General features: G+C 48.4%; 1 protein-coding gene across 1 annotated transcript in view; it reads right to left on the bottom strand.

The window, feature by feature from the left end:
• The window catches only part of DNAH1 (dynein, axonemal, heavy chain 1), a 151529-nt gene extending 132604 nt beyond the window's left edge, over positions 1-18925 (bottom strand). Inside the window, exons 1-8 of the mRNA XM_006876051.1 lie at positions 18862-18925; positions 17275-17394; positions 10825-10888; positions 6074-6125; positions 5808-5858; positions 4277-4337; positions 2471-2841; positions 1324-1396 (exon numbers count right to left, since the gene is read on the bottom strand). Of these exons, the coding sequence (XP_006876113.1) occupies positions 1324-1396; positions 2471-2841; positions 4277-4337; positions 5808-5858; positions 6074-6125; positions 10825-10888; positions 17275-17394; positions 18862-18925 (856 nt within the window). The remainder of the gene's footprint in view (positions 1-1323; positions 1397-2470; positions 2842-4276; positions 4338-5807; positions 5859-6073; positions 6126-10824; positions 10889-17274; positions 17395-18861) is intronic.
• Between the last annotated feature and the right edge of the window lie 3175 nt (positions 18926-22100).

Here is a 22100-nt window from a genome sequence, read left to right as displayed (position 1 = left end):
CCTGGTGATCCTTACTTAGACAGCCTGGGCTGCAGACAGATGTCTGGAGAGAGGAGAGTTGGTGGAGATGGACTCACAGGTAGGGTCCCAATGTCCTGGTTTGCCCAGGCCTGAAGGAGTTCCCAGAACATGAGATGTTCAGTGCTAAAATAGGGAAGTCCCAGAAAAACTGGGATGAGTTGATTACTCTGGCCATGGAGGTGAGAAGTGGCAGTTTGGGAACATGTTTCAGAAGGAGATGGGCCCATAAGGCCCCAATGATGATGCTTCTCTACTCTCCTTCGGAAGAAGGGTCCAAAGAATCCCAAGAGCCTTGGGAAGGCCCTCGTGACCCCTCCTTGAGTCTCACCACCTCTCAGAGGAAAAGAGATGGTCACACTGCAAAAGACCTCACCTTGAAGTACCTTTGGGGGTCACCTCCCTCCATCTGAAATCAGCTCTCACCAGCTGCCAGGCAATTGGGGAACTTCACATAACCAAAATAAGCATCCAAGAAGGCAGTTCTCACGGCCCTGATTACCTGCTCCAGAACCTGTGGATCAGTGACACCATTCCACTTGCAGGACCAGAGGCTCCTTGGGCCCAGCACTGAATCTCAGAAAGGAGAGCCTGCTGAGTCTATGTGCTTGGAAGGGCTTCTCAAGGTCTCCTTAAACCAGCTGGGGGGTGGGGGGACGGGGTGCATCTATTGCCCTGACTGACACCACCCTGTGGCATTCTGGAGCTGCTCTTCCTCATGTGGGTAGGTCTGACAGAGCTGCTGACCACTAGCCCCATACCATGAACCGTGGGGGCACCATTCCCAATATGCCACAGCCCCTAGATTTACAAGGTTTTGTACAATTCTTGGGGCCAGAGGCACTTGTGAGACTTGACAACTGGACTGATATTCAGAAACTGTACAAATGCACATATGCACAATGTTTCCTTTGCTCAAGATTCAACAGGAAACCTAAGGACAGACCTCTTCTCCTTCAGCAAAGATCTTCTGAGCACCTACCTGCACCAGGCCTGTTCTAGATTTTAAGGCCAGCAGGGAACAACTCATAGTCCTCACCTTGGAAGTCCACATTCCAAGGGAGGCAGAAAATACACATAAGTGCTCTCCCACTCCAGGCAGAAGAACTGTACCCTGGCCCTCAGTGGCCCTACCCCACCACAGTGCTATTGCCCTGTTGCTGCAAAGAACAATGATAAAGTATGACTAGACCTTTATGACTCCTATTGTCTCTTGTTACACCCATTTTACAGCTCAGAAAACTGGGGCTCTCAGTCAAGAAGAGATGGTCTCCCTGAAGCCTAAGCCCCTTCCTAGGCACTGACCTTTTGGGGTGAACTTGTCCAGGTCAGCCTGCAGAAGGAGGTTCTGTTGCATGTAGGGGCCACAGCACAGGTCCTGAAACCAAACCCCAGGCCCTGAGTGGGTGTGAGCATCACTGGGACAGTAAGGATCTAGGAAAGACCCAAGGTTAGCTGCCTTCCCCGACGTCCACTGAGGGCACCCAGGAGCACAGCGGGCAGTGCACAGAACCTGAGAGTTCCCACAATTCCTTGTCCAAAGACCACAGCAGGTGATGAGAGGCTGTAGTCATCTGGACCACCCTGGGCTCCACCCCATTGTTCTGGCCCAGCACAGCTCCCTTTCTCACTTTGAGAGCACTCTTGGGGCTGAGCCATGAGATAGACAGACATATGACAAGACTAGCAGGGATCTCTGTTGGTACCTCCCACCTTGGCCACTTTGATAATCCCACTATGGAGGTATCAGTAAGCCCCTGTCCAGTCTAAAGCCTTCTTAAGGCTGCTTTGGGACCTATCTATGGGCTCTGTGAACTCTCTCCAAGTTGTCTTCTCCAGATCCTTCCCTCCTTCCATCCCCCATCCTCATCCCTCTTTATTCCCTTCACAGTCTACCTTTCTTTTTCACATGGCCAACTGAATCCTAGGTCTTGAGCCTGCTTCTCCCCATGTCTAAAACACTCCCTCAGCCCTTTTTTTACCCAACCAATGCATACCCAGGTCTTAGATCTCCGTAGTAGTATACCACCTGATTCAAGGAGTCCTTCCCAACTAGAGCTAGGGAGTCTCCTTCAACAAAGCCACTGCCACATGATAACACATATATTTCTCCAGTGTTCAGTCCAGAGCCTGACACACACACAGAAGGCAGTCAGTAATGAATGGTTGAATGAATTGTTGAATGGATGGATGGTCAGAACAATGGATAGATGGATGGACAAAAAATGAATGAATGAATGGAAGGATGGATAGAAAATGGATGGATGAATAGATTGATGTAAGATGGGTGAACGGATGGACAAAGAATAAACAGGTGGATGATGAAAGGATAGATGGTAAAATGGATGGGTAGACAGATGAATAGTTGATGATGGATGGATGGATAAATGGACAAATTAATGAAACCCACAGGGAAGGATCAGATGTGGTAGGGTGCAGTTGCCACACTCACCCCTAGTTGATTCAAGGCTCCAGGGCTGAGGATGTCGGAGTAGAACCCACGCTGCTTCATCAGAGGATATTGTTTATTAGTGCCTGTGAGGGGTGACTTCCGAGGCTGCCCCAAGTCTGAGACCAACGGTGGGGTCATGGATATGTGTAAAGATGAGGACTTGGGGCCAGGGTCTGGAGAAAGTCTCCCAGATGCATTATCTGATCCCAAAGAAATCCTCCCCAGGTTGGAGTCTTGGCCTGCATGACTTCTCCCAGAACTGTCTTCTTGGCTTGTAGTATTGCACGGGGTGCACTCCGGACCCCGAGAACTCTTCCGTGGACTGCAGCCTTCTTTCTTAGGCAGCTCCATGCTGCTTCTCATGGTGATACCTCAGCCAGAGCTCCTACGAGAAGATACCAGCATCACTTGGTCCTTGTCAGCCTTGGCCTCAACCCCCAGGAGCATCATGATATAGGGATACCTAGTCTGCCTTCTGTCAGGAAACCTCTGCTCACTACACACATATAACATATGAGAGGGTGAGGAGGAAGCGACAAACACTAGGTGTCAGTGTGGCCTCTCCCTGATGCTGCATGTGAGAAATGAGGACAATAGAACTATGGGCTCAGTGATGGGAGGGCACAAGAAGGCCCAGAAGTGTGCAGATGCCCCTGCCCCAGATCACTTTCTGAACTTGTTTACCCCTTCCCCCATTTTAGAGAGCAAAGCTTGGCTTCTCAGCAGAGAAAGACAAGAAAGGTGGTCTGGAGCTCACTTATTCAGCGAAGGGCCCTTATTTGGTTTTCTCCAAAATGATTTTCAGCCAGAGGCACCCCAGCACAGCCCTGCTGAACTCCTGCCTCTCCCTGGTACAGTGTGCACTGGATCCAGGCCTGCTTCCCCGATCCTCACCCACCTAAACCCTTGCCAGCCCTAGAAGCCAGGGGCTAAATGGAACCCAAGTGGGACCTCCAGTGATGACAGCAGAACAGCATTATCCCACCCCAACTTTTGACGCCAGCACAGTTCATGAAACAGACATTTTCCTATCTCCACAAACGTTGCAGTGGATGAGCCACTGGACTGCATGTACACCCACCATCCCAAAGACAACGGTTTGCAGGGTTTTTACTACAGGATGAGCAAGCCCTTGTCGAGCCACTCTTGCTTTTTGCTACCACAAAATGCATTACCAGAGAAAATCTTCAAATAGGACAGCGTTACAAGAAATTGAACAAGGGTCTAGAGACATTTTCACATGAAGCTAGTACAAAAACTTAAAAGAGAGTATGCCTACAATTATCTCAATACAAAATTCAATTCTTAAAAAAAGTATCTTAACAAAAGGAAACTAAAACCTGGTCCAAGCACCTCTACCTGCCCCATGTTCTCTTACCACTCTGCACACTGGGACAGGGTTTACAGTACAGGCCCGGCCCCCCGACCCCAGAGCTGCTCTTCGCTGGATGTTTCATATGCCATCATCTACACTGTGGCCCCCAGGGGGGTGGCTGGTGTGAGCAGGGAGGCCTCTGGGTGGTTGAGGAAGGATCTCTTTACAGGCACTGACCTGAGGGCTGGGGTGGGCAGCAGGGCTGTCTGGTGCCAAGCTCCCCAGTAGTGCCCAAGCAAGCCAGAAGATGTTGAGCCCACTTATAAGAAGGGGGTGGTGAGCTGAGCTGGCAGGGCCACTTGAAGGGCAGATGGGGCTCTGAAAAGAAACCCCACCAGCCAGCCCACAAGTCATCAGCTTTTAACCAATAGTCATGTCAGGAGTCCCCACTGGAACTCTGTTCCCTGAATCCAAGCTCTGTGACCAGTCACCTCCCAGGAAGGTGTTGAAGACAATGTAGAATCCAACAGTGACTGGTCCTTCCCAGAGCACCTTAAAGGGCAGAGGACTCACTAGGGTTCAGTCCAATCCCAGCTGCAAATCCTCAGAGTACTTAGCCTTTAAACAAAAGAACCAAGCAGACAGAGCAGAGCTCCATGAGGCAAAGGTTAAAACCCAGCTCATCCCACAAGAAAGCATTCCATTCCCAAGTTTGCCCAGCCCTCAAGTGGGCTTCACCAGGCTTGACCTGCATTCCTGATGCATCAAGAGAATCTGCTGAGTTAACAGACTTGAAAAGCCAAGGAAACCATGGTGTTGTTGGGGACCAAAGGAATTTTGATGAGTATATTTGCTGTGTCTGTGAGTCAGCTGTGGGGATGGGGTGGGGTGGAGTGGTGGGGTCATATCAGGTATGGCGCAAGAAGAAAGGGCCATGTTCTTCCTCCATCACTCAACTCTCATGAGGGTCAAGTAGCCCCCTTCCCAATGCTGCCCCAGCTCTGGACACCTGTATGTGCAGAAGTCACAACAGACAAACACACAGGCCTGTTTCTCGTCATCCCTACAGGGATGCACCTCTCAGAATAATTGTCTCCCTTGCCAGGCTGTGCATGAAGGCAGAAAGAGGACTTGAGCTCTGAAACCTTAGCACCTAGCGCAGGACTGGCATGGGTTGCCACACTGTTGTTGTTAAGCACCGTCTAGTCAGTTCTGACTCATAGAGACACTCTATAGGCTGGTGGGTTTGAACGGACTGATTTACAGTCTCAGAAACCCTATACAGGGTCACTATGAGTCGGAACCAACTCCATCGCCCACCTCCAACACATTGCAGTTAGCAGTCCAGTGCTTATCCTACAGCACACCAAGATTCTAGTTGTTGTTGTTGTTAAGTGTTCAAGGTCGGTTCCGTCCCTGAACAGAGTTTCCAAGGCTGTATATCTTTACGGGAGCAGAAAGCCTCATCTTTCTCCTGCGGAGCAGCTGGTAGTTTCGAACTGCTGACCTTAAGGTTCGCAGCCCAATTCGTAACCACTACGCTACCAGAGCTCCTTAAGGTTCTAGTAGGTGGCTAGAGTAGGGTGCATCAGTACTCTCCCAACTTACAAATGGGGGCACAGAGGACTAAGGACACTCAATCGTGTTAGAATCCGGGAGGGACTGGGTGGCTGAGGACCAGAGTCCCACGTCTTCCCAGCATGGGCCTTCCACAGGAGAAGAGAAAGCTCTTCATTCTCAGCAGTGGGAGTGGGGTCCTAAAAGCCCGTCTGTTAAAGCCATAATTGATGTGCAAGGTTCTTTAAAAGTGTGTCCCTGCCTTTCCCACAGGCCAAAACTGGCAAGGAGCGGAGTTGCGGGAGGGGGAAGGGGGCGGAGAGAGGTGAACCGCCGCCTCAGAGTGAAGAGTCTGCGTTCACCGCAACCTGTGGCGGGAAGGGTCAGAACGAGAACCTCCTCTTAGTCCGCTCGCTCTGTGTGCCTTATCGAGGTCCCCTGCTCACGCTCGGCCCACTAACCTACCGGCTCCACAGCGCAGGAGATAAGCGTCTGGGTTTCGCGGCCGTCAGGTCTCTAGGGAGAAACACTGGGCCAGTTGCTAAGGGGCGGGACCATCCGGCACGGTGGAGGCGGAACTTCTATCCGCGCGCGCCACCTAGAGTGCAACCCGCTTTATAGGATTTGGATCCTCCCGCCCAGGACGGGCTGTTTCCCCCACCGTCCATCCCTGAACCCGGGACTGGGGCGCTCACTTCAGGAACTGGCCAGGTAAGAAGTTACCTTCTTACCTCTGTGTTAGCAAATTCAGGCTCCACTAAACATATCCTCTCCAGGTCCTTTCTAAAAAGAGACAAAACAGCCAAATGCACTGTGAGAATTTTGATTGAATCCTGGATTGTTTTTGAAAAGAGCTGGTGTGGTGCTGTGGATTAATGCGCTGGACTACAAAATTGGTTTGAACCACAAGATCAGCAGTTCAAGCTCACCAGCCGCTCCTTGAAAACTGTTTACAGGGTCTCTGTGGGTCAGAACCGACTCGACACCAACAATATGCAAATTATTTAGGGGAAATCCTTGGGGAAATGTGTAGATTGGCAGTTCATATTTAAGCCACTGAAGCTGGACCAATGTGGACAAATTTGGGGATACTGGTTCAGTAGTAGAATATGCTAAGCATTGAACTATGAACCAAAGCCAATGGTTCGAGCTCACCAGCCACTCAGTGGGAGAAGGATAAGACTTTCTACTCCTGCAAAGAGTTAAAGCCTCAGAAACTTGATGCAGGGTCACTATGAGTCAGAACCAACTCTAAGGTACTTACTTTAACAACAACAGCATATAAGGCCAGGGTTCAGTGTTTGGCCAATGCACCTCATGTGCAGCCATCACTCCTCTGTCGTTGGAGACTTGCGAGTTGCTATGATGCTGAATATGTTTCAGCAGAACTTCCAGACTAAGATGAACTCGCAAGAAAGGCCTGGCAATCTGTTTTCAAAAATTAGTCAAGGAAAATCCTATGTATCCCAGCATTCAGTTCTATAACCAGTCATGGAGTGGCACTGGCTTGGTAGCATTTAATTCCTTTGTGTTTAGGAGATTACAGATGTTCACTGCACCAGTCTCAACTTTTCTGTAAGAGAAAGAGGTAGGATTACAAACTAAAAAAAAGAAAAAACACTTCAACCTGAGAATCCCTGCCCCGAGCCTTCTTAGAATTCGCCCCATTTCATTGGAAAGTCAATTACTATAATTTAATGTAATCGATACATTGAGCATTGTATCAAGTTGTACAGGTGTCAAAAGTTGAGTCAGGAAAAAATTGTATGATAGATATATTTACAACAACAAAAAAGAATACTTACTGAGTAGAAGACCTGGTGTGGCGCTGTAGGATAAACACTTGACCGTAAGGTCTATTTGAACTGCAAGGTCAGCAGTTCACACTTATCAGCTGTTCATCAGAAACCCTACACAGTGTCAATATGAGTTAGAACCAACTTGACAGCACTTAACAACAACTGAGTTGCTTATGTATAACCTAACATCTCATGGGATTTGATTCCTTGTTTTGGAGGTTCAGGGACCTCCCAGTTAATTGTCCTAATAACAAGTTTAGTGCTTCTATTTTATCTTCTGTTTCATTGTGTAGTAGTACTTGGGGTCTTAAAAGCTTGCAACCAGCCATCCAAAATAGAACAACTGATCTCTATTCACATGGAATAATAGAGGAAGGAGTGTGAGGAATAGAAGAATGTGTGGCTAATTGCCTCCAAGGACAATTGCCTTTTTTACCAGAAGACCAGAACTTGATGGTGTATGGCTACTGTTACTGAATGTTTGAATCTAAAATTCTATAGAAGAATTCCAATCAAAAAGGGAAAATTATACAACAGGATTGCAAATTTTCATAGAATCCAGAATTTTATGGCATTCTGGTGTGGTTGGCTAGCCTCAAAGTGAAGTGTTCAAACCCACCAGTTGCTTCTTAAAAACCCTACATAGGGTCCTATGCATTGGAGCTGACTCTGTGGCACTTAAACCAAACATTGTTTAATTGTCCATATTCACACAGTTGCTCCATACACAGTGACAGTTGCTAATGGAAGGAAGGAGGGTGAGGGGGATCAGAAACAATAGTGATCAGCCCATTGAGATTGTGTAAACCCCCAAAACTAGTACCCTGAAACAATCTTTACACCTTTAACCCAAACTTTAAACCCCTGAAGTTGTTATTAAACAACTTTAATGTTACTGTTGTTAGGAGCTGTCGAGTTCGTTCCAACTCATACTGACTCTGTATAGGGTTTCTAAGAAGTGACTGGTGAGCTTGAGCTGGTGACCTTGTGGCTCAAACCGACCTCGAGGTTGAGTGCTTATCCTGTGGTGCCACACCAGGACTCCTACATCAAACAATAGTTTAATTTAGTTAGTAAAAATATCTGCCTTGAGTATTGTACTCGTTTAAGATCTACGGGACCAAAGGACAACAGTAACTGGAAAGATGAGATAGGAAACTTAGGGGCCAGTGAGTTTATGTTAATGGGAAAGGAATAATTCAGAAAAGATGGGTGAGAATGGTTGTATGGCCTGAAGAACTGTTGAATTGGTATAAGCATATGCTTGACAACAACAACAATTACATTTTATAAGGAAAGAATTGGCCCCATTTTACAGATGTTGAAACTGAGGTTCAGTAAAGGGATATGGTTTGCCCACTGTCTCAAGGCACATTAGTGTCGGAAGAGGTAGCTCCTGCTGCTCATTAAACATCTGTCCATTTCATTCAACATTGTAGTGCTTACTTGGCACCAGGCCTATTGTTGTTGTTGTTGTTGTTGTTAAGTGCCATGGAGTCAGTTCTGACTCATAGTGACCCTACACAGGGTTTCCGAGGCTGTAAATCTTTATGGGAGCAGATTGCCTCATCTTTCTCCTGCGGAACCGCTGGTAGTTTCGAACTGCTGATCTTGAGGCTCACAGCCCGATTAGTAACCACTACGCTACCAGAGCCAGGCCTATACTGGGTATTTATTGTTATTAAGTGCCATCAAATTAGTTCTGATTCATAGCAAGCCTGTATAGGGTTTCTGAGCTAGTGAGTTTGAACCACTGACTTTGCAGTTCAAATTGACCTTGCAGTTGGGTGCTTATTGTATAGTTCCACATCAAGGCTCCATACTGGGCACTAAATGTCCAGAATTGAACTGAAGCAAAATACCTGTTGAGTGGAATTAATCCAATGGACTAGTGGACCATGTGAACATCAGTCTCCATGACCCTGAGACACGAACTAGGCAGTGCCCAGCCGCCACTACCACCTTCTCTGAAAGGGATTACATTAGAAGGTCCTGGATAGAATGGGAGAAAATGTGGAACAAAATTCAAAATCAAAAAAAAAAAAAAGAAAAGAAAAAGACCAGGCTTATTAGTCAGATAGAGACTGATGGAACCTTGAGATTATGGCTCTTGGTCACCCTTCAGGTCTGAAACTGAACTCACCCCATTGGCTTAATTTTCAGTCAAGGAATATAGGGGGAACAACATTAGTGAAGTATATATATCATAGAATGGTCAACCATTCCAGATTAAAAGGACAGCATTTATGCACAGACAAAATTCAAAAGGGCTGGGAAAGGAGAAATGAAAAGAAACATAGGAGGAAGTGGGATGTGATGTTACATGGAGGGAATAGCAATCATTGAGATGAAACTGAAGTGTTAGGATTTGTGAATGAAAAACTGACAATCTGCTCTGAAATCCTTCTCTCAATTCACAATAAAAAGGTTGTTTTTTTTTAAAGTCTATTTGAAATGGAAGAGCTGGAGAGGGCAGGGAACGAGGTACCTAGAATCAGGGTGTAAAGCTGTGCCTGGAGACAGTGCTTAGACCTTTGCCCAGAACACGTCTCTCCACCAACTCCTACCCCTAGCCAACTCAGATATAGCCTTCCAGACCCAAGCATGGTACAGCCTTTCCTGAACCCAAACCATGGGTGTATTGCTTTTCTTGTCAACATTCACACAGTGATAACTGTTGAACTGAAGAAGGGTGACAGATATCAAAGGCAAGGGTAGCCACAGCTCTTTGAGGGTACTGAGCGTACCCTCAAAGTCCTGGTTAGGGCAGTCTGGCTTCATGGGACTGGATATGGATTATGTACCCACACAGCCTGTGGAGAGGTACCTCCCTTCTCGTTTTTGCCTGGCACCTCACACACTGAGTAGTACAGCTGGCCAAAAAGCTGGCATACCCATTTGAGTTGCCATGGCAACACCAGCCAATGGTGGGATGTCAGGGATGAGAAGGACAGAGCAATAATCCTGGAAAGTTGCCAGGGCAACACAGTCGACTGGTGACGTCCCAGGGACCATGGCTGCTGGACAGATGGATAGGCCACTATGGAAAGGATCACTCTCAGGAGGTCCAGCTTACACAGCCGAAAACACCCCTACCTCACCCCTCTCCTGCCTGGCAGGGAACCATGGGTTAGTCTCTGTCCCCCGAGTCTCAGACACCCAGTCTCTAATACCACCATTAAGACAGAAGTTCTGTCTTCCTGCCCTGGCCAGGACGCTGTCATACCTGGTTCTCTGGGAGAAGAACAAACTGAGCCATGGTGTTGCCCCTACATGGGGGACTGGGCTCCTGAGGGACTAGGGCTGCCGCTTAGGTATAGAGTCTTAGGGGTCTTAGCCCAGCACCCATCTCTCTCTTAGAGCCCTTCTTTGCTGAAGAAGATTCTAGTGGCATGGGGTAGATAGGCTGCTCAGGGTGCCCAGGCCCAGGCCTGTGTTCTTCCAACAGGGAGGGGTCTGAGGGCCTGGCAGACCTGGCTCCCCCTCCCGTGTCTCCCCGCTGTGGCACCAGGGGGGGGGTGGGTGGGTGGGGCAGCAATGCTTCACTGGCTGCAGAGATGAAAGCCCCGTGTGAATAGGTGGGGGTGGCCGGGGTGGTGTGGATGTGCCCTTCATGTGGCCGGCCAGCTGGAATGGAGGGTGACAGGCATTGAGACAGGGTAGCTAGAGCTGCCTACCCCCACCTGCTCCCAGATGCCTCTTGGGTCCCCAGGATCTGCCTCTGGTTTGCTAGGCCAGGGCACTGAGCTGCCACCAAGAGAAACAGAGTTTCAGGCACAGGGATTGTCAACATGGAGGTTGAGTGAGATCGAGAGTTTACCCCCAATTTTTTGCTACTCCCAGAAATGTTGTTGTTGCTAAGTACCGTGGAATCAGTTCCAACTCATAGTGACCCTGCATAGGGTTTCCGAGGCTGTAAATCTTTATAGGAGCAGAACACCTCATCTTTCTCCTGCAGAACTACTGGTAGTTTCGAACTGCTGACCTTGCGGTTGGCAGCCCAAATCGTAACCACTACGCTACCAGAGCTCCTACAATAAATAGAAATAGAGGCACATTAATTGTTTTTCTATCAGTTTTCCATTCCTAGCTCAAACCACACCATCTCAGGAAGCCCTCTGTGCATTAATTCAATGTAGAATACACTCATGCTGTCTTTCAGGCGCCCCAAAGGATGATGGCCTATACCACTTTGTAAAGAAACATGCAATGGTCACTGCTGGGTCCCTCAGAAAAATCTGACTGTCCCCAGACACCAGCTCAGCTGCACATGACCCCATTTTCACACCCTCTACCCCTTCCCATTTCCCTCTGACCCACAGCCCAAGACCATGCCCAGGACAGGGTCCTGGATACCGAGGCTCTGCTACCCAGGAGCATCCAGGAGGAAGTTCCCCACCTGCCTGGGAGAAGCTCCCGGTGACAGTCCCTGAGACAGTGACATTTCCCCTAGGACATTCTCAGTGGGACCCAGAGAGCTGTTCATCTTAATTAGGCTCTCGGAGCTGGAGCTTTGAGCTGTGATTTCCCCTAGGCCTCAAGGAGCTTGGCAAATGTCACTCATGCATCAGCTAAGTGATGTCTCAACGTTCTCCACCCAGTGACCCAGCATATACCTCACTCTAACCCCCCAGGGAGTCTGGGTTTGCAAAGACTCAGCTGAGTCCCCTCCAGGCTCCTTCTCCCAGGGCTGGTTGCTTTAGGACCATGCTCTACCATTCTGAGCTTTTACTCACCCATAGTAAGGGCCTGGTGTGGTGCTATAAGGTAAGCACTGGTCCATAAGGTCAGTGGTTCAAACCCAATAGCTATTCCTCAGAAACCCTATACAAGGTCATTATGAGTCAGAACCTACTTGAAATCACTTAACAACAACAGAAAGGGCCATGGACAGGGACAGAAGGCCTAGGTTCTTCCATCCACTTGCTGGGCAATTCCCTTCCCTTGCTAGGCCTCAGTTTTTCCATCTGCATAGTGGAGAATGTAAACCTTGCTTAGCCCCACCCTGGGGTCACCTGTGCAGTAGTTTGAGGGACTCTTCCTACGTCTTCCCAACCTGGTGTCTGTTCCGATACCTGGGCATATCCTGGCCTTAGATCTCCTTCTAAGAAGAGGAAAACTAATCTTTGAGGCCCTGAGGACAAGTATGGCTGCTCCCATTTTATAGATGTACAGCCTGAGGTTCTGATATGAAAGCCTTGTCCTAGGCATACACATTGCTGGTCAGGCAGGGCTAGCTTGGCAGCTGGACCCTCTGCTGCTGCCCAGCCCTCCCTGCTACCACAGCCCTTCTTGGCCAGCCCTCAGAGCAGGCAGCTGGGCCTGGGGATGGGCAGGGAGTGACTTGAGGCGCCTGAGCTGAGAAGCAGGTTGGGGAGCAGCAGGTGCAAGATAATGGGGCCACCAGGGGAGGCCCAGGGAGCAGGTGCTACCAGTGGAGGGGGTGAGGTTGTCATTGTGTGCTGGGCTGTGGTAGGCCCGGGGCAGGAGGGGGCTCCCCCTAGGTCCCTGGGCCACCCTGGCTCATGCTCAGAGATCTTCCAGATGCCTGGGCTCAGGCACACATCCAGGCCCCTCCCCCAGGTCCCAGCAGCCCCACCAGGTTACCATGACAACCAGCACTTTCATCCTTGTCCCTTTGTCTGGTCATGGTCCAGCTTTTGTGACCAACTATAATTGTAGGGGCTGGGGGCAGTGGGGACGGGGGAGGGGCCTTGCCCCAAGTTGACTCAGTCTGCTGGGATGGCGGTGTGGGCCCATGGCCAAGGGGGGCTGAAGGACGGATTAAAGAAATCTGGAGATGCAATAAAGCTGGGCTTGACTAGCCACTAATCTGCTGCAACCTCCTCTCCTGGCTGCCAGCCCATATCCACAGAGTTGGGTCTGTGGGCCTGGGAGTAACCCGGAGCTAAGGCTCTCCCATTCCCTCCTTAGGTCTCATTGTCCCATCTGAGAAATGCGCTGTAGGTGGCACTTCTCTCTGGGAGACAAAAGAGCATAGGCCAAGTCAAAGTTTGTTAACTGCCTTGTACAGTTGGGGAAACAGAGGCACAAAGCAAAGCTGGGCCCTGGGCTGTATTACACCCAGAGGGATCAGAATCAGATTTGCTGGGGGCTTATAGTCTCAGGGCCTGTAGGCATCAGGCCGCTCAAACCAAAATTAGCCTTCCTAGAGGGAGGACCCCAGCCACCAAAATTTGTGGTAGTGTTAGAAGGAGGCTTGTAGTAGCCTGCTCCTCCCTAATCCAGGCCTCACCAGCTGTGCCACTTTGAGCAAGTCATCTCCTCTCAGCAACATAGTCTAAAGTCAACCCTCCCTGCCTCAGCTAGAGTGCAAATGAAGTCAGGCCCATTCTGCAGAATGCCATCCCATAAACCACACATCCTAGGCTCTCCCAGCACCAACCCAGCCCACTCAAATGATCTGAAAGGCACCTAAGAAGCCCTAATGGGTTGAAATCCATGACAGCTGACTAGATGCTCCGTGGGAATAAGATGCGGCAGTTTGCTTATATAAAGATTATAGTCTTGGAACTCCTGTTCTGTATGGTCGATTTGAGTCAGGACGGACTCAATGGCAGTGGGTTTGGTTTTAGTTTTTGAAAAAGCACCTGCCTCACTGCCCTGGGCCTTTGTACCGACAATTTCCTCCACTAGTGGTGTTCTCTCCCTTCTGACAGGAGTCAGGGTCCTGGGTCACCAGGAGTTAGAGGGAATGATCATTGCTAAACCTTCTAAATCTAAAGGATTCTCCTTGAAACAAGCTCTGGTTTCCAACAGAGAGCAGAAGTAGAATGACACAGGAGCAAGGGGCTCCAAAATCAGATAGCACAGAGGAGGGGGACAGGATGGCTCTGGGGCTCAGCTCCTGTCTTGGGCTGTTTTTTATCTTTGAGGAGAATCGGGGCTCCCCACAAGTCCCTTGCTCCAAGCTCATCACCCTGCAGTCTCATGGGAGGAATCTGAGCATCCCTGACAACGATCTACACAATTATGTGTGTTTGCAATGAGCTTCTGTAAGGAAGACTGTGGAATGATTGATGCATTTGAATTATGGTGCTAGAGAAGAATATTGAGAGTACTATGGACTTCCAGAAGAACAAATGCATCTGTGTTGGAAGAAGTACTCCAGAATGCTCTGGGATGGCCAAACTTCATCTCTCATACTTTGGACATGTTATCATGAGGGACTAGTCCCTAGAGAAGGACATTATGCTTGGTGAAGTAGAGGGGCCAGTGAAAAAGAGGAAGACCACCAAGGAGATGGATTGCCACAGTGGCAGCAGCAATGGGCTCGTGTGTAACAACATGGTGCAGGCCCGGTCAGTGCTTCGTTCTGTTGTGCATAGTCACTATGAGTTGGAGACCGACTCGATGGCACCTAATAGCAACAACAAGATCTGTAGGTCCTCCAAGGAGCCTGAGGCTCCATAGGCCACGCAGGTCTAGGAAAGAACCCCAGTACTAGAGCTGTCTCACATACATGACAGATGACATATCCCTGAAATATCTCTAAGCAGACAACTGAGTCAGGGTGGGTTTACATGCCCCTTTCTCAGCCACCATTGTCCACTTGATGAGAGGGGCAGGGGAACTAGAGGACAGGGCCTAGAACTGGGGCTGCTCCTTTGGCTGAAGTGAATACTGAACTAAGCATCAATTCAATACCAGCAGGGGCAGGTCTGCATTTCACTGAGGCTCTGCCATCCCAAAGAAATGTCACCTCCTTTTCCTCATGAACCTCTTCCTCTGAGATGAGCTCTGTATCTGTGCTGGATGGGAGAGGGTGCAGTGGTGGATGTGCGGCCTGAGGCCAACAGGTGCACAGTAGGTCCAGACGGATTCCACTCCACTAGGCAGCCCACTCCAGTGGGAAGGTCGTGCTCAGTCATTGTGGCTTTGAAACTAAGTATTGAGAAATTGCCACATGCCATAAATTGATGCATTCAAATTGTGGTGTTGGCAAAGAATACCTGATCTTTTACAAAGAATCTTCTATAGACTGCCAGAAGAACAAACAAATCAATCTTAAAAGAAATACAACCAGAATGTTCCTTAGAAGTGAAGATGGAGAGACACTGTCTTGCTTACTTTGGACATATCATCAGGAAAGACCAATGGCTAGAAAAGAACATTTTATTTATTAAAGTAAAGGGTTAGTGAAAACTCTCAATGAGACCGATTTATACAACAACCGCAACAAGAGACTCAAACATCCCAACAGTCATGAAGCTGGCACAGGACCAGGAGATGTTTCCTTCATAAGGTCACCAGGATTCAAGGCCACTCGACGGCCACTAGCAGCAACATGTACTTTAATCCTCACACCAGCCCTGTGTGAGGAAACAGTGGCTGTTTTATAGGTAGAGAAGTTAAGGCTCAAAGATGTTAAGCTGCCTAAAATGTGTTGGGGATGGGAATCAGCAGACAGACCTAGGATAGGAGAGGGACAGGATAAGAGACCGAGCTGGGCCACTGCTAGGTAGAAGATGGTACAAAGCAGAGTTGGGCTCAGGGTAACAACTTTTTTTATAATGATCTAGGCCAAGAGCTTGGACTGCCCAGGTGGCAGGGAGCTCCCCATCATGGGAGGCATGCAAAAGGAAGTTGGATAGGTATCTGACTTTTGAACATCAGAATAGAACTGGAGTACCTGTTGGGAGCATGTGAGATGATACCATCCTAGCCCCATTTTGGTCCTGGAGGGGACAGCATCTCCCAGGTAGGAGTTGAAGGATGGAGGAGGTGGGCACTCCCTGTCCAGCACTAGCCCCCATTGCCCTGCTCCCATGGATGACTCCCACTCTCTGATCTGTGTCTTTCTTAGTAAGGAATTTCAAGGGACCAGGAAGAGGTGGGAAGCTAAGACTGAGAGTGAATACCTCCAGTTTTTCATCCTAGGCATGTTGCTTGTCCCACCCTAGTCCCAGCTGTGTGGGGATGTCTCAGAGCTTAATCCCACTCCTAAGGCCCTTCCTTGCAGGACTGAAAGCTTCCTCTTCACCCACTGGCCACTACAGTATAACAAACTGACAGACTGATGGTGGTGGCGTACTGTAGCCGTAGCAGAAACAGTATGCAGAAACCATTCAAAAGTCCACCTCCTTGGAAAGATGATGCGTGCTCAGAGCAGGGTTCAACTGGTCTTGCCTGGCACTGTGTGCCCAGCCCCGGCCCTGCAACCTGGCACAGAGGAAATGCTCAATGAGTGACGCAGAATGAATGATGAACGTTCAAGTGAGTCCCCAAGCAGGAGCATGAGTCCAGACGCCAGGCTAACAGAAAGTGGCCTTAGGGAGATTAGCCAGGCCAGCAGGTTCACCGCATAGGCTCCCTACTCCTGTGGCCCCCACTCTGCTCTGAATGTCATCTCCAAGTGCCTCAGAGCTGCCAGGAAGACACAGGGACTAGGGACTTAAGCTAAACAGAGGGAATGATTTAGGGTGATTCCTGAAGGTCTCGTCATCTGCCTCTTGGTCACATATTCCCCTTCTGTAAAGCTTTTCACAGTCTTGACTGGAGTCTGTGATGGAGTGAGAGGGAAGCAAGTCTAAACGACCAGTCACAATGCACCCACCCTCCTCAGCCAGATGGGAGGGTGCCTGTTGCTGGCTCTGTCCACTGCACCTGGGCATGGGAGACCTTGACCTTCCAGCCACCACTCTTTGTGGGTGGTCACCAACCTACTCAGCTGCTTTGTGCCCCGTTCTCCCCCTCCCAGCTCAGCGGCTGCCTCCTGAACTCCTTGGCGGGCCTCCAGGCCTCAGAGGAAGCCACTGCCTTGCCACCACTATTACCACCACCATCACTGCTGCTGCTGCGAAAATGCAATTACAGCAAACAACAGCCGTTACAGCACTCGAGCTGCGCCATCCACACCTGGAACTAATTAACTTAATTAGAACTTAATGAGCTACACTGGTCGGAAGGCCTATTTTTACTTAATTATCCCCCTAATGTGCTTGGCAGTGAGGAGTGAAGGGTCTGGAGGATGACTCTGGTGGTAGCAATGGTTGTGGCAGCCACCTCCTTTCTGTCCAGAGAGGATGCCAGGGCAGTGACTGCCATCTGTCACACATGGACCTCAAAGAGTTGGGAGTCTCTGGAGTGGAGGCCAGGGCCACAGGCCACACCTGCAGGGAAAGCAGCCTTGGCAGCCCCATCTCCCTGGATGCCCTCCCTGAGCTGGGACTGAAGCCACATTGAGCTCTGCATGACAGATGTAGCCTGGTTGACTTTTGCATTCAAAGACCCTGATGGGGACGGACAGGAACTCAGAGTTACTCTTCCAGCTGTCTCTTAATGGGGAAGCCAAAGCCCAGAGAGGGGAGGGCCTTTCCTAAGGACACACAGCTAACTGGTGGTGATGGAGACTATGGAGCCTCCCAGGTCCTCAGAAGGAGCATTTCAAGCCATGATGGGGTTCCACTAGGCAGGGTTAGGGTGGGCAGAATGTCACTTAAAAACACCTTCCACTTCTAGTTTGGCCTATGACTCCAAGAAAGCCAAGTTTGTATCACCAGCTGACTTCTCTAGCCTTGGGATGAGGCACGGTGGTCTTGGCTCCTGGGGAGATATGTAGCAGGCATTGAGAGCAGGGTCCCTTCCAACTAGCTCCTGTCTTGGCTCTGCTGTGGACCTCCAGATCATTGAGTTGTTTGAATCTCTGGATTCTGGGGGCAGAGGAGACCTTGGCCCTTGTACAGGGGCAACACATCTCTGTGCTGAGAAGATGACTCAATCTCTCTTTGAAGCAGTGCTTTCTCTGGAACTCCAACCCTAAATCTACCAGCTGCTTCCTTGGTGCCTCCTGCTCTGTCCAGTCCCAGGCATTCCAAGCCAAAAATGCACGAACCAGAACCCTGATTTCCCTTTCACCAGTCTACTCTTCCCAGCATTCTCCTCTTTTGAAAACGGCTTGGCTCACGTGCTCAAGCCAGGAACTGAAGAGCCACCCTTGACAACTCCCTTCCTTACTTCCTATAGCCAAACCATCCTTGAGTCCTGTTGGTCCTGTCTCCAAAAACATCCCCTAGTGTCCCCTTGCCACCAACCCACATCAAGTCCTGAACTTCTCCCCTCAACATCCATCCCCTGCCTGCTCTCTGGGCCTCCACAATCCAATCTCCACACACTTAACCACAGTGAATTTTAAAAATCCCTCTGATGACTTCCTATCACACATAGAATAAAGACCATGGGCCTAGCTTACAGAACCCCTGCAGGGGACCGTGGCTCCTCTGGTCTCATATATTCCCTTTCCCTTCTTCTCTTGCCCCAGTCACAGGGGCAGCCCTAGGTGCAGCAAAGGCCTCAGGGTTTTTGTATTTGCTGTTCTTTCTGTCTGGAATACCTTTTCCCCTGACCTTTAGAAACCTTATTTTGTGCCTATGTCACTGCAACCTCTCTGGCTTCTCAGTCTAAAATTATCCCCAGGTCCTTGCATATCACCCTGATAGTATTTTTTTCTACATAGCACCAGTTAGCATTTGACAATGTCTCTGTTTTCCTATGTCCCACAACTAGAGTACAGGCTCCATGAGAGCAGAACTTCATCTGTCTTGGCCCTTACTGAATCTCCAATGCCTAGAATGCAATATGCCTGGCACACAGGAGGAATGTTCTCTTGAATGAATGCTGAAAGTATGCGCAGAAGCCAAGCCCAAGGTAGCTGGCCCATATTTGGTGATTAGCAAACATTTTCAAAAGGAAGGAAGTACGGTAGGTAGTTTGGGACACTTTCTCAGGGCTGATGATCTGCCCAGAACCTGAGTGTGGACCCATGGTAGCCAGCCCAAGAGAGGAGAGGCTGCTTCCAGCCCTAGCCAACCCCAGGTGTCCCAATTCTGACACGGACAATCCAGGACCCTCCAGTTCCCTTTCACTGACCTGTTCTTTCCAACATCTCCACCTCTGAAATGGCCAAACCACCTTCCTTGGCCTCCCAACTGTGCCCAGACAAGGCTAGACTGGTGCTCAGAGCCTCTTGGCCCTTTGGCCACAGTCCCAGCCTCTCTTCTCTTGGTGGTATTGGATTTTTCCTGTGCGTCTTCATCTCATTACCTCACAGATTATGTTCCAGACTTAGTAAAAACAGGACAGCAGGAAAAGGGTTTTAATTCTGTTGTGACTTAGGCATTTCCAGCAACCATGGCTGTCTGCCAGTCTCCTGCTCTGCTTGGGGATCAGGGCCCCTGGGGAAACAGCTCTGACTGGCAATTTCCCCTTGCCCTTATGAACTGAGGAATCCCTGTCTCCTGTCTGGGAGGCCCCAGCCCTGGGAATCATCCCAGACCTTCACACTCAATGGGGCCCCATTTTAGTTGGTTGGATGCTGCTCTCAACCAGGTCGCTCCCTGTAGCCATTTGGTCAGGGGTGGGACAGGGGTGTGGATGCTCTGTGTGTAAGGGGGAGTCACTGGCCTGCAAGGATCAAGGCTGGGGTTTGAGACTTCGTACTGCCCTTTACAAGGAGCTTTAGTAGCGTAGTGGTTACGAATCGGGCTGCAAACCACAAGGTCAGCAGTTTGAAACTACCAGCTGTTCCGCGGGAGAAAGATAAGGCTTTCTGCTCCCGTAAAGATTTACAGCCTTGGAAACCCTGTACAGGGTCGCTATGAGTCGGAACTGACTCCACGGCACATAACAACAACTGCCCTTTACAGGGTCTCACTGCCTCAGTTTCCCCACCTAAGAGGTAGCAATGTCTGTACCATTTAGCAGACTGTAGGAGGAGCCCATAAGCTGGAGGCATAAAATACCTTATAAATGACACAGCGTTGGTGACTTCACCTGAGTTTCTGGTAAGACAGAAGCGGGCCTCATACAAATTAAAAACATTTGTTCCTGGAAGACTTTACCAAAAAGTGAAAGACAAGCCTGGAAGAATATCTGCTGAAGCTATGTATCCAATAAGAATCTAGTCACCAAAATCAGTATAAACTTTGACAACTTAACAACAAAAAGATAAAGAGCCCAGTCATAAACTGGGCAAAGGACTTGAATAGACATTTGGCCAAAGAGGCCACCAAACACATAAAAAGATGTTCAGTGTCATTAGCCAACAGAAAGATGCAAATCAAAACCACTATGAGATACCATTTCACTCTCACCAGGATAGTTAAGATTTTTTAAAAAAGGAAAGGGGTGAAAAAAAAAAAAAAGAAATGACAAATGTTGGCTAGGTTGTGAAGAAACTGGAACTTTCATCAATGATTAGTGGGAAGACGAAATGATACAGACACTTCGGAAAACAGTATGACACTTCCTAAAAAGACTAAAAATAAAACTACCATAAGACCCAGAGTCGTAGTGTGGCACTGTAGGGTAAGCACTGGACTGCTAACGGCAAGGTCATCACTTCAAACCCATCAGCCACTCCTTGGAAACCCTGTACAGGGAGGGTCTGGGAGTTGGAACTTGACAGAACATAATAGCAACAACAGCCATATGACCCAGCAGTTCTACTCCTACGTATGTGCCCCAAAGTCTTAAAGCAGAGACTGAAACAAAGACTTGGACACCAATGTTCATTGCAGAACTAGTCACAATTGCCAAAAGGTGTAAACAACCTAAATGCCCATCAACAGATAAATGGATAGACAAAATGTAGTACGTACATGCAATGAAATACTACTTAGCCAGTAGGAGAACTAAAGTCTTGATATTTATGAAGCTTAAAAATATAATAAATGCAATAAATCAATCACAGAAAGGCAAATATATGACCTCACTTATATAAAAATACAAGAATAGGCAAAGGTATAGAGACCAATGTTTCTTAGTGATTGCCAAGGATTAGGGAGAGGGAAGGCTAGTGCTTATGGAGCTTTGAATTCCGGTTTACAGGAATGGAAAAATCTCTTTGGTTAAGTGTAGGGTTGTACAATCGATTAATATAATTGTTGTCAACAAGTTGTACACCTGTAAAAAGATGAATGGACAAAGTTGTGTGACATATTTACAATGAGATTGCATATGTACAACCAAACAGTTCGTGGGGTGTGATTCCTTACTTTAGAGGTTTACGGTCATGGTTTCAAGGGACATCCCAGTTATTGGCCTAATAACATGTACTATTCTACCACCTTGTTCATTGCATAATGCCTGAGGCCCTAAAAGCTTGCAGTCATCCAAGGTACAACAAATTGCCTCTATTCACCTGGAGCAACAGAGGAAGAAGGAGTTAGGACTAGGAGAAGGAAATGGAATATTTGGCTAATTGCCTCCATAAACAACTACCTCCTTAGCCATCAGACCAGAAGAAATGGATGATGTTTATTTACCATTACTGAACATTTTGGGCAAAGATTCTATAGAAGAATCCTGATCTGAAGGGAGAAAATGCAGCACTAAATGCAAATTCTCATGGACTCTAGACTTTCTAGAGCCATGAAGGCTAAATGAAACCCTGAAACTATTGCCCTGAGATCATCTTTAAAGTTGTTAAAGTACTGTCAAGTCAGTTCCGACTCACAGTTACCCTATATAGGGTTTTTGAGGAGCAGCTGCTGAGTTTAAACTGCTGACCTTATGGCTCAAACAACCTTGCAGTCCAGTTGCTTATCCTACAGTGCCACAGAGGGACTCCAGAAAAAAAAAAAAAAAAGTCTGCCTTGAGCATTATGCTCTTTTTTACAAGGGGGTTTCCAAACGTTTGTGAAAAAAGAAAATGTATAGATAACAGAATTTTCTCACAAACTTTTTGATACCTCCTCATATCTATCTATCCGTATGGAATCAAATTAACAGCCGCAACTTGAAAGATTAGATAGGAACCTTCACAGGCAGTTAGTTTATGGTGAAGGAGGAGGAAGAACTCAGGAAAGGAGGGTGATCGTGGCTGCACAATTTCAAGAATATGAGCAGTGTCGCTAAATTGTACATGCAGAAACAATTGAATTGGTGTGTATTTTGCTCTGTATATTCTCAACCGCAATAACAAAAAATTTTTTAGTTT

Source organism: Chrysochloris asiatica, unplaced genomic scaffold (genome assembly GCF_000296735.1).
Source record: "Chrysochloris asiatica unplaced genomic scaffold, ChrAsi1.0 scaffold00350, whole genome shotgun sequence".
Taxonomy (NCBI): Eukaryota; Metazoa; Chordata; class Mammalia; order Afrosoricida; family Chrysochloridae; genus Chrysochloris; species Chrysochloris asiatica.
The sequence above is the reverse complement of the archived record's forward strand: the minus strand, read 5'-3'. Positions and strand labels throughout refer to the sequence as shown.